The sequence below is a fragment of the Quercus robur genome, chromosome 2, assembly GCF_932294415.1.
Source record: "Quercus robur chromosome 2, dhQueRobu3.1, whole genome shotgun sequence".
Taxonomy (NCBI): domain Eukaryota; kingdom Viridiplantae; phylum Streptophyta; class Magnoliopsida; order Fagales; family Fagaceae; genus Quercus; species Quercus robur.
In genome coordinates this window covers 94,494,150-94,507,209 of record NC_065535.1, presented here as the reverse complement: position 1 = coordinate 94,507,209, position 13,060 = coordinate 94,494,150, and the positions used below count along the sequence as shown (strand labels likewise).

General features: G+C 35.6%; 1 protein-coding gene and 1 pseudogene across 1 annotated transcript; both read left to right on the top strand.

The window, feature by feature from the left end:
* Positions 1-55: 55 nt before the first annotated feature.
* Positions 56-1,823, top strand: LOC126705693 (wall-associated receptor kinase 3-like; annotated as a pseudogene).
* Positions 1,824-6,543: 4,720 nt separating this feature from the next.
* Positions 6,544-7,701, top strand: LOC126715966 (protein DMP3-like). The gene has a single exon (XM_050416842.1). It carries the CDS (start codon positions 6,873-6,875, stop codon positions 7,548-7,550), a length of 678 nt encoding a protein of 225 aa, XP_050272799.1. The 5' UTR covers positions 6,544-6,872; the 3' UTR covers positions 7,551-7,701.
* Positions 7,702-13,060: the final 5,359 nt, after the last annotated feature.

Below are 13,060 nucleotides of genomic sequence, written 5' to 3'. Positions count from 1 at the left end.
TTTCAAATTCTAAGTCATTAATCAATTTTAGGTGAAAATGCATGTTTGACCTTGTATAGGTACCAATGTTGGCATTCTAGTACTACTTTTGGAAGGTTCTATTATATATTGGGTACTAAAAAGAAGAAAGCACATCAAGCTCAAAGAGAAATTCTTTGAACAAAAAAGTGGCTTACTCTTACAATAACAACTAACTAACTATGGAGGATATGTCAAGACAGTTAAAATTTTTAAGGTGAAAGAACTCCTAAAGGCCACCAACAAGTATGATGACAGTAATGTCCTTGCCCAAGGAAGCTCTAAAAAAGTTTATAAAGGAGTGTTACCCAATAATAGAGTAGTGGCCATTAAAATTCCACATTTTGTGATCGTGGCCAAGTTGAGAAATTCATAATTGAGATAATAGTGCTTACCCAAATTAGCCATAGGAATGTGGTTAAATTATTATGTTGTTGTCTAGAAACAAAAGTGCCCTTATTAGTTTAAGAATTCATCTCGAACTAGACTCTTTTCTACCAGATTCATGATAGAAGCTTGTCATCCTCACTTTCATGGGAAAAACGTTTGAACATTATAATGGAAATTGCTAGAGTACTTGCATATTTGTATTTTGAAACTTCTATGCCAATTATACACAGAGACATCAAAATTGCAAATATACTGTTAGATGACAATTTCACAACAAAATTGTCTGACTTTGGAGCTTCCAAGCTGGTTCCTCTTGATCAAACACAATTTATCATTTTGGTGGAAGGAACACTAGGTTATATTGACCCGAAATACTTTTATACTGGCCAACTAACAGAAAAAAGTGATGTCTATAGCTTTGGTGTTATTGTTGTAGAGTTACTCACGAGTAAGATGACACTTTGTTTTGATATGCCTGAGAGTGATCAAAATCTAGCTATGAACTTTGTTTCTACTGTAAATAAGGATCACCTCCTTCAAATTCTTGCTAAGCATATTGTCAATGAGGGCAATATTGAGCACCTAAAGGAAGTTTCTAATCTAGCAAAATGGTGGTTGAACATGAAAGGCGATGATAGACCCTCTATGAAGGAAGTGGCAATAAAGCTAAGGATTTGGTTTTCGCGAGAAATGTTAATGTTCATACAAACGAAACTAATTGCTTGATCAGTTCACCTATTGAATCATTCAACATTGATGATAGCACTAGTGGTTTTGCCAATATAACTTTTGAGTGATGGACTGATGGGTGATAATTGGTGGTGAATAGAACTCTATTTATGACATTTTATTTGAAAGTGTTATAGGCTGCTTCATCTTGTTATGATTCCACTTTTTTCTTTTTTCCTCTTAATTCAACTAGTAAGTTGCCTACAAAACGTGTCACTTACAGATGTTCCCAAAGTAGCAGGATCCGCTGGAACATTGAAAGGTTTAGCCTCGTCCATTTTCATAACCTTAATAATTATCAACAGGCTTAGATGAGGCAATGATGGAGATACATAGAAGCAGAAAACCTTTTACCTCCTTTCTTCATGACTACTTTTATATCTACAATCACAAAACTTACTACTTTAGAACAATGTACATATATAATACAAAAAACCCACATACAAAAGCAAACCTTTTTCCCCAAAGAACATCAGCTTTTACTTTATTTTACATGAAACTACTCAAAGACCCAAAAATGGCCTAAAGTAAAAGAACAAACACACCCAAAAAATAAATGGAAATTAAAGATAGAAACATAAACGGCAGTGGCAAGAGTGATCAGTTAAAGGTGAAAAGGTTTAGCCTCGTCCCTTTTAATGTTCCAACGAATCCCGTTGTTTTGGGAACATCTATAAGTGACATGTTTTATGGGCAACTTACTAATTTTTTTTTTTTAAAAAAAAAAGAAAAAAAGAAGAAGGAATCATAACAAGACGAAACAACCTATAACACTTTCAAAAATAATGTCATAAATAGAGTTCCATTCACCACCAATTATCACCCATCATTCCATCACTCAAAAGTTATATTGGCAAAACCACTAGTGCTATCATCAGTGCTGAATGATTCAGAAGGTGAATTGATCAGGCAGTTTTGATGTCTTTGTGTATAATTGGCATAGAAGTTTTAAAATACAAATATGCAAGTGCTCTAGCAATTTCCATTATAATATTCAAACATTTTTCCCATGAAAGTGAGGATGACAAGCTTCTATCATGAATCTAATCGAAAAGAGTCTAGTTCGAGATGAATTCATAAACTAACAAAGGCATTTTTTGTTTCTAGACAACAGCCTAATAATTTAACCACATTCCTGTGGCTAATTTGGGTAAGCAATAATATATCATTTATGAATTTCTCAACTTGGTCACGATTACAAAATATGAACTTTTTAATGGCCACTACTTTATTATTGAGTAACACTCCTTTATAAACTTTTTTAGAGCCTCCTTGGCCAAGGACATATTGTCATCATAGTTGTTAGTGGCCTTTTGGAGTTTTTTCACCTTAAAAATTTTAACTGTCTTGACATATCCTCTGTAGTTAGTTAGTTACTGTTGTAAGAGCAAGCCACCATTTTGTTGGAAGAATTTCTCTTTGAGCTTGATTTTCTTTCTACTTTTTAGTACCCAATATATAATAGAACCTCCCAAAAGTAGTACCAGAATGCCAACACTGGTACCTGTACAAGTTCAAACATGCATTTTCACCAAAAATTAATTAATGACTTAGAATTTGATAGTGTCAATTATCTTCTTAATAGTTAATGTGTCACTCAAATTTTAAGGATCTTTTCTGATGAATTAATGATATGGCAACACCTAAATCATTCATTATAAAATGAAGGATCTATAAACTTTAGAGGATCTTAGAAGTTAAAGATTTTCAAAAGTTATGTTTTTAAAGCTTACATTTTCTAAAGTTTATCAAAAGCATTATTTTTACATCGTTGAAAGAGAAACTTCGAATTTTAAATAATGTTTTGAATGTCCAAATCTTATTTAAAAGATGATTTCTAAACTAAACTATTTTAAAAAAATAATTGAGTTTCAAAGTAAGTTTTCTAAAAAGATTCTTGTTCTTTAAGTTTGTTTAAAACCAAGTGATTTCAAAATCATATTCTTATTTTTCAAATGGTATTTAAAACGTTTCTTTTAGCAAAATGGGGTTTTCAAACTTACTTAAGAATTGTAAAAAAATTATTTATATAAACTCTTCAGTCCTTATTTATTCCCTAAGAGAGTCAAGCATCCTTTGATTTATGTTCAATTTGATATTGTGATATTTGCTATGCCTTTATATTTGGAATAATTGTTAATATTAAGAAAATTATTCTATTTTGTATATATTCTGTTTTGTGATACGTGACTCAAAATGAATGTTTTTAGAATTGATCAGTAAAATGTGTAAATCCACTCACAGGATTGTATGCGAGAATATGTGTTGATCTCTCACCAGTAGGGGTTAGATGTTGGTATCCGCTTACAAGATTACATATGAGAATATGTGATGTATATATGTGACACTGTACTCTGATCAATTATGTGTATGTGTTTTCTAATGATTTTAAGATGTGATTACATATGTATTAAATGATTCATTATATGATTTAGAATAATCATTTTTGATATCATTGAATGAGTTTGTGAAAAATCAAAATACTCGTGCTTTGCTTGACTCTATTCCGTTGTCTATTCTGTATAATTACTTACTAGATGTGTGGCTCACCCCATCAATTACTATTTTTCTAATTAAAGTGTAGTTGGGAATATAAAACTTTTGGATCGCTTTGTAAGGTGCAAGGTAGAGCATGGAAGTTGTAGGCAACTTTAGTATTACTTGAAGACTTATAGAATTTTAGTTACCTTTATTTTGTAATTCATGTTTTATATAGTAGAGATTATTTCCAATATGTGGAGTATAGATTTTTTTTGTAAGAGGTTTTTAAGAGTATTGTTTCTTTGGAGTATTAATTTAGTTTGGATTAATTATGTTTATAGAGTTATATAAGTTTGGCAAGTTAGTCATACATCTAAATTCATGTTCCATGGGTTTGGGTTGTGACAAATTTACCATCAATTCATAAGTTTTTAGATGGTGGGTTAAGACATGGACCATGTCATTGTCTTGAGACGTTACACGTGTTTATGGAATTTCCAATGAAGTAGACTGTCAACATTATGCGTGCTGCCCCTAGATACAACAACTTAGTCACCTTGCTAATTGTCCTTTCAAGCCTACACCACTTGAAGAATCTAAAGCTCTCAATAGTACTTTTCTTTTACCCAAAAATATAGTATATACAAGAATATATTATTTTTATACACTATTTATCTTATCAAAAAAATATATACATTAATATTTGTTATTGGAGGTTTCCAATTACACTTGATTAGTGCAAATCCTATGATGTTTGTTTATTCTTTAACCTTTAAGTCAAATAACACATTTTGATAAACAGGGTAATTTTGTTACTCGTAACCTTACGAGATATGCTAGACATGTTAGCGGTATCTCTGTGTGGATGGAGGATGTTTCACCACCAATCAACTCTATTCTTGTAGCCAATTTTAAGTTTTTTCTTTAAATGCAAGTATCTTCTTCTCAAAAAAAAAAAAAAAAAAAAAAAAAAAAAAACCACACACATTTTGATGTCTCTTATTAATGGAGATATTTATAATTTGAACTTCCCCTCCCCCTCTTAAAATATTATCTAACCAATTTGGTCAAACTCTCCAACACTTGTGTAAAAAAGCAAGTTGCAAGTTGTGAAAATTTTCGTAATTTTTTTTTTTTGTAATATCTCTCTGGCGGTTTACATTTGATATTCACGAGTGAACACTCTTTTTAAAGGAAATTGAAATATCTACAGTCAGACCAACATTCACTTTGATAGGACCATCGAATTTAAGGGTCAAACTTGGTTAGATATTGCATTTTGCTATAAAACTTCTAGATTTGGCTTAATTTGACTATTTTAACCAGTTGTTTTTCCGACTCAAATTTGATTTTTCTCGATTTTCATGTCTATTCGAAGAAAAAATATATTATAGGTAGAGAGGGTAAAAGGGGTAGTGACACCGACAAATCAAATTAGAGTCCTATACAAGCATTAAATAGAGTTCAAATGAAATCTTAAACGTACAGTTTAATCTAGTTTTATACGGAATTATGATTAACAAAACTGAGGGAAACACTAATATTTGGCTTCCCGGGTTGGATTTGGCAGGGGAAATACATTAATACATACACCTGTTATATATCAGCAATATTTAAAGATTTTGTGTTGTTTAGATACTTCAAGTAAGCATTGAGCCAAAAAATAAAATATAATTACGAAACTGTATATAGTATATACATGCCAGTGCCATCCGGCCAGCTTTAATTAAGAATATCCGAATCCTAGTACCACAAACAAAAACTTTTCAAGCTCATCTAGATTTAAGAATGACTTAACTTGAGAGAAGTGATAATCTTTCGTAGAGTATAATACCTTCTTTTTCTTTTCTTTTTTTTATAAACCGTATAGTATATATTACTTTATTCCTCCAGCCCCAAGAAAAAACAAATTTTATATATCCATACAAATATAATGGAGCCTGCAACTTTGGAATCGTTTACCAATATTTTTTTTTTTTTTTAAAAAGAAAAAAAAAAGTGAAAGCCCGATTATATTATTCTGACACGTTGATGAATAAAAAATTATCACTTAGAAAAAGAATTCTGAGCTTCCCCAAAGTTCTGTACTACACCTTTTTTTGACGGAGAAATGGAATACATTACACCTTTATTAATTGTATGGGTTGACAAAGAAAATATCCAAATCAATTGCAGGTCTTTTTCGATATACATCACTATAAATTTTTTAAAAAATATTTTCTTATTTTTTGTGTGTATATTAAAAATATTTAATATTCTAAAAAAAAAAATCAATTATATACTCGCCTTTGAGTACGTGCGTTCTATTTTTTGGATAAGAGTTAATTTAGAGCATTTGTTATAATTTGGGATTGCTACATTTTCTAATTTAAAAAAAAAAAACAAAAAATCTAAAGATGTAAGGAGTATTATGTGTGATGAAGTAATTTTTCAGAGGCTAGTTATGATTAACAATTATCTTTTAGCTTGTCATATGTTCTCTCTTTCTACTTTTATTTCTTTTATTAATTAATGACTGCATATTTATGAATACCTTAAATAAACCATCGCCACTCATTCCTGATAACGTGAATATTCCAACGGACCCTTCCCTACCAAATCCTTGAATTTTCGTCACGCTTTTCTTAGTTACCAGAAGATTGGTTCCTCCGCGTGTTTGGTCTGCGATGTTAGGTAACCTCTTGTTCTCGAAGGACAAATTGAAAATGTCAAACTTGATGTGCACGACTTCAGTCTTTACCATATAATATATACCCCATAACGTCACGCATATGAAAACGAGTTCTTCACCTATTAAGCAAAAACGAGTCTATCCTTCAAAGTTGGAAAAAAAACATTTTATAATCCGGCACATGTACAAGGAAGTCGTCAACCTATGCATAGACTTGACAAATAGGAAACAGCATGGAAATAACAGCCTTCCAAGACAAGAAAATATGCAACACCTAACCCCTACAATGTTTTCCATCGAACTCAAAATCTATCTATATAAGTGTCCCCAAGAACCCCACAACCATTTCTAGCTACTCCCCCTTCTCCAAAACTCTCAAAAAAATTCCTTAATTCACCTTCTCTCATCACACACCAAACTATATCTAGATCGATATAGATCAAGAAATCATATCATCAGCACCACCACCACACCATCATCAGCTATAAGGAAAAAAAAGGTTTGTAACAATTGTTACAATCTCATCAAATTGAAAATCTCATATCATCAGCCACCAAAATAACCATCTATTTTGAAACCCAAAATGTCTACACCTACAATTAGATCAAGACCTACCGTGCCCTCCAAGGAACCATCAATAAAGGCCTCCGACTCCGCAACCCCCAATGTTGACCAAGACGCCCTAAACCCCTCACTACAACGCCAACCATCTAAACAACAACGAGCAACACAAAGCCTAACAAGCACGGTAGCCAACCTAGCCAACCTCCTCCCCACAGGGACTCTTCTAGCATTTCAACTTCTCATGCCAGTCTTCACACAAAATGGATCATGTGACTCCGCCACACGCGCCATGACGCTCGTCCTGCTTGCCCTCCTCGCCCTCTCATGCTTCCTCGCTTCCTTCACTGACAGTGTCAAGGCCTCGGATGGACAAGTCTACTATGGCCTTGCCACCTCCAAAGGGTTGTGGCTGTTTGATTGTCCAGACCTTACTTTTAAAGCCTCGGCAGCAGCTGATGTAAATAAGAAAAGAGAGTTTCGTGATTGGCTTCATGCAGTTGTATCTGTATTGGTGTTTGGTGCTGTGGCTTTGAGAGATAAGAATGTTGTGCAATGCTTTTACCCAACGCCTGGGAAGCAGACTCAAGAGGTTCTAAACATTGTTCCAATTGGTATTGGGATCATTTGCAGCTTGTTGTTTACAGTAATTCCCACCACAAGGCATGGCATTGGTTACCCTGTTACACCTGGCAAATAATTCTTCATTTTTTTTTTCTATAATTATTTTTATTTTCTTGACCATTTTAAATTTGTATACTTGCTTTAGTTGGAAGAAAGTGTTAAGAGATACGATTACTTTGTTTCATTAACAACAATAAAAATTAGTTCAACTAATTGAATTTCGTTAAGTGTTCTTGTCCTTGTTTTATTATATTTTTGTCCTTCATAAGTACTTACGCTTTTTTAGACTTTGAGTTACTTTGTTTATGGTCAACTAGGAACGTGGGGGAAAAGAAATCATTAAATTGCATTTTGTTTGCCTGTAACAAATAAAAAATCAGTTAACTATTCCACAAGGAAATTATCAGTCAAAATAATGAGATGATACACCTCCACATTAATCGGGTCAAATGTCCTACAACACACATTTCCATTTTATTAATTGATAAAATAGTTCCCACTTCCTGGTTCAATTTATTATTTAATGAGCCACTTGTCAATTTTTTGTAAAAATAAAATCTTTCTTAATGTATTTCTTGCTACAATAAACATGAGACATAACATTTTTTATAATTTTTTCACAAATGTTGATATGGTTTTTTATGATTGGAGTATTAGTACTTTCATCTAGATTTATTATTGACATCACTTTTATTATATACCAATTACATCAAACTATATCAGTAAATGTGAAGAAAATAAAATTGATGTCTTTAAAAATTCTTGAAGTATTTTTGTGTTATTCGAATCATTGGAGGAAGCTGAAGACTAGTAAGAGGTATGCATTATCATGCAGTGCAAGAAAGGGGTTATTCTTATCCAACCTCACATGAAGAATCAGTTTTCAATGGCAACAGAATCTAGTGACAAAGAATCTCAAGGCAAAAGCTTTGGCAGTACTACTGATTCTCAATACAATCCTAGTGATGTAGAAACCGATAGTACAAGCTCTAGTGGTACTGATGATTCAAACAACAATGTGGCACATAGCGATAGTGAATATCATGTTGCAAGCTCAAGTGAAAATGATTTTCATAACACAACTTCATTTGGTGGTGATTTACGTGAGAAATCCAAAAGAGCAATTAGGAGACCATCCTACCTAAAAGATTACCTTCTCTATCAATAGATGGAATTTACTAGTTTCATGCTATGTTCTTTAGATCCTTTGCCTTTTGCACCAACCAAATAATTCTTTTATTTATTTATTTTTTTCTACCCTTTGATTTTTTGGAAGGGTTGTACATCATCATACACAAGGCATATTATTGTACATATTTTAACCTATCAATTTTTAATGGAAAAATAACCCTTTTAATTATTTTTAGACAGGGAAGTTCTATATATCATCTTCCTTGCTTTTGTTTGTTTAGTTTAAATGAAAGAAAGTGAAGGAAACAGAATTGTTTGTTTTAGTAAAAAAAATTAATTAATTAAATCATTTTGTTTCTCCCAGAATCTAGATGTTGTCCTTTTTTAAAAAAATTTAATTTAAAATCCCTTTACAAATTTTGGACTGTTTGTAGTAAATTAGAATCTTGATTCGATATTCTATGACAAGCGGAAAAGAATTGCATCTTCCAATTAGGACCAATTCAAACGGATGAAATTTTAGCTAAATCGTTGGGCAAAAATGGCCCATTACCATCAATTTTCAAAATAATTTGCCCAGAAACACTGTTTCCAAACTATATAGCAATATACCACTTTTTAGGTACTCGAGCTTGGCAAGCTCGAGTACCATGTTTTTTTAATCCACTATCGCCCCATATTCAAGGAGCCCTATAGTGGCGTTTTTAAGCCCTATAGTGACGTTTTTGGGCCAAAAAACGCCACTATAGGGCCCCTTGAACTTGTTATGGGACTTATAAAAAATTTTTTGCAGGAAAACGCCGCTATAGGGCCCAAAAACGTCACTATAGGGCTTAAAAACGCCACTATAGGGCCCCTTGAACCTGTTATGGGGACTTATAAAAAAAATTTTGCAGGAAAACGCCGCTATAGGGCCCGAAAACGTCACTATAGGGCCCCTTAACCTGGTATGGGGGCTTAAAAACGCCGCTATAGGTCCCGAAAACGTCACTATAGGGCTTAAAAACGCCACTATAGGGCTTAAAAACGCCACTATAGGGCTCCTTGAATATGGGGCGATAGTGGATTAAAAAAACATGGTACTCGAGCTTGCCAAGCTCGAGTACCTAAAAAAGTGGTATATTACTATATAGTTTGGAAACAGTGTTTCTGGGCAAATTATTTTGAAAATTGATGGTAATGGACCATTTTTGCCAAATCGTTGAATACAACAAACAGTGTTTTTTTTTTTTTTTTTTTTTTTTTTTTTTTTTAAGAATATAGAAACGGTTAAAATAACTAAATAATACTCAATGACTTGAAAAGTAGAGTTGTCCATATGTTAAAAAATATGACAATAAATTTTGTTTTTAGTCTAAAATTGGGAAAAAATAATAACTAGTCGTCGAGTAAAAGCTATACAGATCATCACGTTCAGCATATCAATTCTTCTTCATAAAATGATAAAAGCATGCTATCTAGTTAGGTGATTGTGAATATTCAAGGGAAAAAAGTTGGGTGATTGTGAAAGAACAAAATTTGCTCCTATTTGTTGCTATCTACTTTGGATTCTTTGAACACAAATTTCACTCCCTATGTAATTTTTTCTATTGAAAATTAAAAGAATTGCATTTTCCAATAGTACTTGTGGGGCCAAGGAACTTAGCAACCCTGGCCTACTTTGTACTGGGCCCAAGGCTTGCGCCAAGGAGGGAAAAATGCCCGAGGATGCACGAAGAAAGCCCAAACATTCTAGAGACGATGCCGAGAACGATCTTGTCCTCGGCACTCCAGATCCCAAAAGGAAAGGACGGCACGCCATTAAAGGCATCTTCCCAGAGCGCCCCCAAAAGAAAGGACGAGCATAAAAGGACACACACGGAAGTATGGTGTGAGAGCAATTGAAGGAGAAGCTGTCACCTCCATATTGAATGCACCTAACTAACGTTCTGGCCGCATTAATGAGGAAAGGACCCCTGAGCAGTGCAGCCTTAGTTGCCGTAACTCACAGAGGGTTTGGGAAGGTGGCTGATGAGACGAGCACTCAAGTAATGACCTGCACGACAAACAAGTGGAGGGTCAAGATCGACTAGAAAGAAGTATATAATGTGAGAGACCCTCCAAGAATGAGGGATGGCGGAAAAGAGAGTAGGAGGAGAGAAAAAGAAGAAAGCGGTGTCGATATGCATGGTTTTGAAAACTATTGTGACCTAGTACTGAAAGTAGAAGAAGAAGAGCACTAAGTTCCTCGAACGAAATGCCCGAGGACAAAGTTTCATACTTTAATCCATTTCCTTAGTGCCCAACCCGCATCTAACCGTGTCCAATGATTGTGGTTTAGACTAGGACCTAGTTCTTAAACCCACACTCTAAAAATTCATTGTATTGGGCCAGTTGGGCTTGAAACCTTTTGTCTAATAGAAGGGATGCTCAAACCCACCCTTACAATTGGCACCGTCTATGGGGAGAACTTGTGTGTTAGTAAGGACAACGATCCAGCATGGTAGGATCAGGCCCTCATCAAGCAGGCTCCCATCAACTCGAACCAGCCAAATCCTAACAACAGGGCAACTTCCCTAACCCCAAACGTGACCGAAAGGAAGAGAATGGAAGGTTTAGAGAAGGAAGCGTAAACACCACTTAAACTAGCATGAGCCACTCTCGCGCGGGCAGCCACGTGCTTCAGAGACAAAATAACAACCGGGCCCCACAACAGGAAAAAGTTAGGAGCCACATGCCTTAGAAACAGAACGATAAGCGGGCCATGCAGTGAGAAATAGACGATTTGAAGAGAAAACTGCACCATGCAGGGCAAAGGCAATCTCGTTCCAGGCTTGACGTGCCCTCCGATGATGAAAGTGACGATGACTATAGACAAAGATTGAGGACTCCCCCAAGTGAGACCTTCTCCCATGAAAAAGAATATTACCGGAGACGTAGACACAGAAGCCCATCTCCTAAGGGCTTGGGAAACAATGCCATGAGCAGGGCATTAGATCAACTCTCCTAGTCGCCTTTCATGCATCAAATAGAAGGAGCCATACTTCCTCGGCGGTTCTAGCAGCCAACCTTCGCCCTTTACAACGGTAAAACAAACCTGTAGAGCATATGAGCCAATTTAACCAAAGGATGGCTGTCCATTCTAGGAACAAGGTGCTGATGTGCAGGGTTTTCCCATCCAGCTTGGGACCGGTGGCGATGAGGTGGTTTAATAGTCTAAAGACGAACTCCATAGATTCATACAGGCAGTTGACCCAAGCTTTTGGCTCCAGCTTCGTTACGAACCGCAAAGCTCCTCGGCCCTTGAGCGCTTTGTTGTCGTTATCCATGCATGACGGAGAAATCTTAAAGGCCTACTCAGATAGATACTGGGAGACATACAACGAGATGGAAGATAACTTCGATGATGTCGCCAACATCACTTTCAAAAATAGTCTCCTAGTTGATCACGATCTGAGGAAGTCTCTAACTAGCAAACCCGCCACTAACGTGCGGCAACTGATGGACCGGATCGACAAGTATAGGCGAGTGGAGGAAGACTAGTTGCAAGGAAGAGGAAAAGAGAAGGTTATCCCTCAGGAGAGGAGGGATTTCAGGTCAGATAGGTATAGCAACAATCGCCCGAAGAGGGACTTCGTAGGGCCACTCGGAACAACCAACGCGCAGACTGTCAACGCCGTATTTCAAGAGCTAGTACATTGGGTTTTGGAGAAGATCAAGAATGAGTCATACTTTAGATGGCCGAATAAGATGACAGAGGAACCCTCAAGGCACGATCAGAACCTTTATTGCCAGTACCACCAAGACCATGGCCATACCACGGAGAACTGCAAGAATCTCTGGAACCACCTGGACCAGCTAGTCCGGGAAGGAAAGCTAAAGCACCTTCTGCATCATTCCAATGGTCATCAAGAAGCTAGGAGGGATGCTGCCCTGAGGCCACCTGCAGGAACGATCAACGTAATCGTGGCTGCCCCAGGAAGAACAGGCGTGCGCCTTGCACGAATGTTATCGGTGGCTTAACTGCCTACTAAGGAGTCCCAACCAGGGCCGAAAAGGGCCAGAATGAACTTTCTTCCCGTTTTGAGTTTTTCAAAGGAAGACAAGATCGGGACCATTCAGCCCTACGATGATGCGCTGCTAATCACCCTTAGAATCGGGGACTACAATGTGAGAAAAGTGATGGTAGACGGCGGCAGCACAATAATGTGCATGAAATATATACAATAAAGTACTCACATATCTATATATTTAGCCTTACTTTTATGTTATTTTGTGACTGATTATATAATATCTTTGTGTTGTAGGTAACAAGGGCTTTACATGCAAAGTGGGGCTAAGCCAATTGAATCAAGCCAACTTACATCCAGCCAGGTATGAATTCAAGAAAAGACCAATCCAATTAAATTTAAGTCCAATTGGAGCAAGGAATCAAAGGAAATATGCACCAAATCCAAGTCCAATTCGGATTAGGAT